The sequence below is a fragment of the Leguminivora glycinivorella genome, chromosome 17 (assembly GCF_023078275.1).
Source record: "Leguminivora glycinivorella isolate SPB_JAAS2020 chromosome 17, LegGlyc_1.1, whole genome shotgun sequence".
In the NCBI taxonomy this organism is placed as follows: domain Eukaryota; kingdom Metazoa; phylum Arthropoda; class Insecta; order Lepidoptera; family Tortricidae; genus Leguminivora; species Leguminivora glycinivorella.
Window position 1 is genome coordinate 4,673,921 of NC_062987.1, and position 3,499 is coordinate 4,677,419.

At 42.4% G+C, this 3,499-nt stretch overlaps 1 protein-coding gene across 1 annotated transcript; it reads right to left on the reverse strand.

Moving 5' to 3' along the window:
- Positions 1-1,728: 1,728 nt before the first annotated feature.
- LOC125235313 (cuticle protein 3) lies at positions 1,729-2,843 on the reverse strand. Its single transcript, XM_048141844.1, has one exon. The coding sequence runs from the start codon at positions 2,793-2,795 to the stop codon at positions 1,992-1,994; it is 804 nt and encodes a 267-aa protein (XP_047997801.1). The 5' UTR covers positions 2,796-2,843; the 3' UTR covers positions 1,729-1,991.
- Between the last annotated feature and the right edge of the window lie 656 nt (positions 2,844-3,499).

A 3,499-nucleotide genomic window follows, 5' to 3' on the forward strand; every position in this document is an offset into this window, starting at 1 on the left:
ACTTTTGACATAGATTTATGGCTCGAAAGTGACACTTAACGCAAATCTACAAATAATCGATGGCAACGAGGCATTTTTGTGGCGCCATCTATGTGTGGTGTAGTGTATGCGTGTTCTTAGGTGGTCGCATTTTAATGTATGTGATGGTATGATCTTCTTATATTTAATCTATGGTGATGAGCACAGATATTTGTTCCTGAGTGATGGATGTTTTGTTTGCATATAAGTATGTATTTATCTATTTAAGTATTGCGCTTAGCACCCCTAGTACAAGCTTTGCTTAGATTGGGGTTAAGTTGATCTGAGTAAGGTGATCCCAATACATATTTTTTCTTTTTTTTACGGAAGTGACTTACATAGGTGCGCGACGCGCGACGTCGATGAACCAATGGATGATTAGGCGATGCGATGCGACGCGACGGCGGCGGTCGCGCATTCGTTGTCCACGCCAGCCACGGCGTAAGGCGAGTAACTTTTCTGCTGCTGACTGTACTCCGAAAGTCAAACGATCTATCTATAATACCATTCATTTACTATAGAGGTAGCCAGCGTAGTCCCATGAACCAAGGCTCCAAAATAAATACAGATAAAAAAAAATACTATAGAGGTTACTGCAACACTGTTTTTGTTGCATTGATAACCAGCAGAGGTCAAATAAAACGGACAACCGTATCTCCGCAATCACAGTTTTACCGGTCGACCTCCATTCGGGTAGCAAATAAAATGTATAATTACAATAGTTCGTTGTAAGTTTTATAGTTTATACCAGTACACGTGACCCAATACTGGCAGGTAAATGGAAAGCCAGGCGTGGTCGGGACCGGTTCGTGAAATATCCTTGTTAAGTAAGGTGATCTAGTTGGCCCTGTGAGCACTTTAGGTATGCCTGTCTCTCTTAGGTAGTATTGGCGAGAGAGAGATAGGAGCAAGTATTATACTGGCTATACAGAGTGATTCGTGTGACGTGAGCAGGACTAAGCCTACCTCTTTTTTAACTGACAATCGCACTTTTATCCTGATTGTTCAGTTCTTGTTAAATACAAATTTCATTATCATGGACATTTAATGAATAAATACTATAACATCTATTTTACGACAAAAGGTAAGAAATGATGTCTCTTTGGTAATCTTGATTATGAAGAAAATAAAATGTTGCAAATAATAAATACGACTTTTGAAAAGTTACTAGACTTGACAGAAGTAGCTTTATGTGGCCATTTTTGCAAATACATATATTAAGACGTATTTTATTTTTAGATCAGTAAAAATAGTGCTTCGCTTTCGCAGTTGCTTATAATTAAGTATTGAATTCTCAATCACTCTGTATAACAGAAAGCCTCGAATAGATCTTACGCGTGCTTGCGGCAATTTGTGGGAGCTATGCGGACGTGGCTGCACCCACGAGCCTTGGCTATCAGGAAGTGCTCGTGCAAATCTGGCAACATTTACGAGTGCAAGCGGACCAAAGATAATGACAACTCTGCAGTTTAGCAATGAAGGCTGTGTTAGAATTTTTTAATTATATTTAGAATCCAAAAACAGATTTTAAGTAATTTATTTAAGACAGTATCGCTGATGGTTCAACTGCCATGTTTTATTTCTATTTTTAGAAGAAACTTGAGTAAAATAAATATCTTTACCCAAAGGTTGTTTGAATTGTTTTTGTTTATTTATTATAATGCTATGAGTATGTTTTCATACATATATTTAAGGGAATAAAAAATCAGGTTTACTTAAGAAAATCTATGTTTATTTATTTACATGTCCAGTATTGACGACGCTCTTTCCAATCAAACCCCTCCTCCACAAGTAACAACAACAATCAACATATACCTGTCCATTAACACACAATATCACAGCAAACAACAATTAAGAAATGCTTTCGAAGCGGCCGAGTGCGGGCCCTTCCATGACTCGGCGAGTTGCTAATTGATGCATGCTTTTTACGTGTCTCGGCCTTAACAAATCGCCTGGCCCTTTATAGATTAGACTTATACTTTATGGAAAGAGTAGGTGTAGCCGTCGGGCGCTCTGTTTAGGCTGAACTTTCCTGGAGGGAAGAAGCGGCTTGGCGGCGGCGTCGTCTGGTCGTAGTATTGTTGGGGAGCTTGTTGAGGCTGGGGCTGGTACTGTTGGGCAGGCTGGTACGTCTGCGTGTTCAGGCCGCTGTACTGAGCCTGCTGCACACCAGGGTAGATGTTGTTAGGTTGGTACTGTGGCTGAGGCTGAGCCTGGTACTGTGCCTGGTATTGGGGCTGTGGTTGTGGCTGGTACTGAGGCTGAGGTGCCACGTAGTTTTCTTGTTCGTACAACTCCGGGTGGTATTGTCCATCGTCCTCATTCGGCTTGCCACCGTAGTTGCGCTGAGGAGCGGGAGCTGTGAACTGCTGGGGAGCACTGTACTGGGGCGCTTTGTAATCCGGAGGGTTGTATCTTGGGTCAGGTTGGTAGGCTGGCGTGGGAGCGACGGGGAGAGGCGCGGTAGGAATATGGTCTCCGCTGGCTTGGAAACCGTTTTTCCCGGCGACGTAGTTCACTGTTTTCCTTTGACCGCTAGGGTCGATGTATGAGTAGCTTCCTCTCCTGTTGCCATCTGCGTCTGTTTCTTCTTTGAAGTCAATCCCATCTTCTTGCTGGTATGCGGCTCCGAATGCTCCATTTCCGCTGAGGTAGCGAGCTTCTTGGACGATGGCGGCGGTTTTCGGATCCCCCGCGTATTTGGGGACACGTCTGCCTTGTTGTTCTTGGCACGTCGCGATCGCGAGCACAAAGGCGAATACCACGAGCCTGTACATTTTGCGATCAAAATGTGCACTGCCCGCGTGAAAGTAACTTAATATGTCGTTGCGGGCGGGTGAACTCGTTTTATACGAACAGCGGAGGCCTTGACGTATATTGGAAGGGCCTACGGGTGCGACCGCGAAAATCTCGCGCGTTCATAGCTCCCGCCCGCATCCGATGCATGCGTGGACACATCAGGGAAGTGACATTAAGGCGAAGATCGCCCGTGTCGTCCTAGAGGAACAAAACGACCTCCGTTAAATGTCAACTGGTTGATCTATTTTTCGAGCCGCATAATTATTTTAAATAAAATACTGGTTACTATACGCCAACTGTCGTATTTTAAACATGTTCAAAAAGTTTTGTAATTCGATCATATTCATGACCAATGATATTGTATATTATAAAGATCGTTTTTAGATATTAGTAAATCTGATTATTCTCTTGTACCAACACGCCTTTGTGAATTTATTGTAGAAATTAATGCAGGTTCCCACACGGCGTCTTGTTAGGTTTACGTAAAACTGCTTAGTACGTTGACGGCGATGTGTAATTATAAATAGTGCTTTGTTCTAGGTTAGCTAATCATGAGTTACTGGAGCACGTAAAGAATTTAACTTTATTGCGCAATGTTATAGTACCTAAATATTTTAATTGAACAAAAAAGTTAAAACGGAACTGTTAAGGTCGAAATGTTATATTTTTAACGAAGGCAATA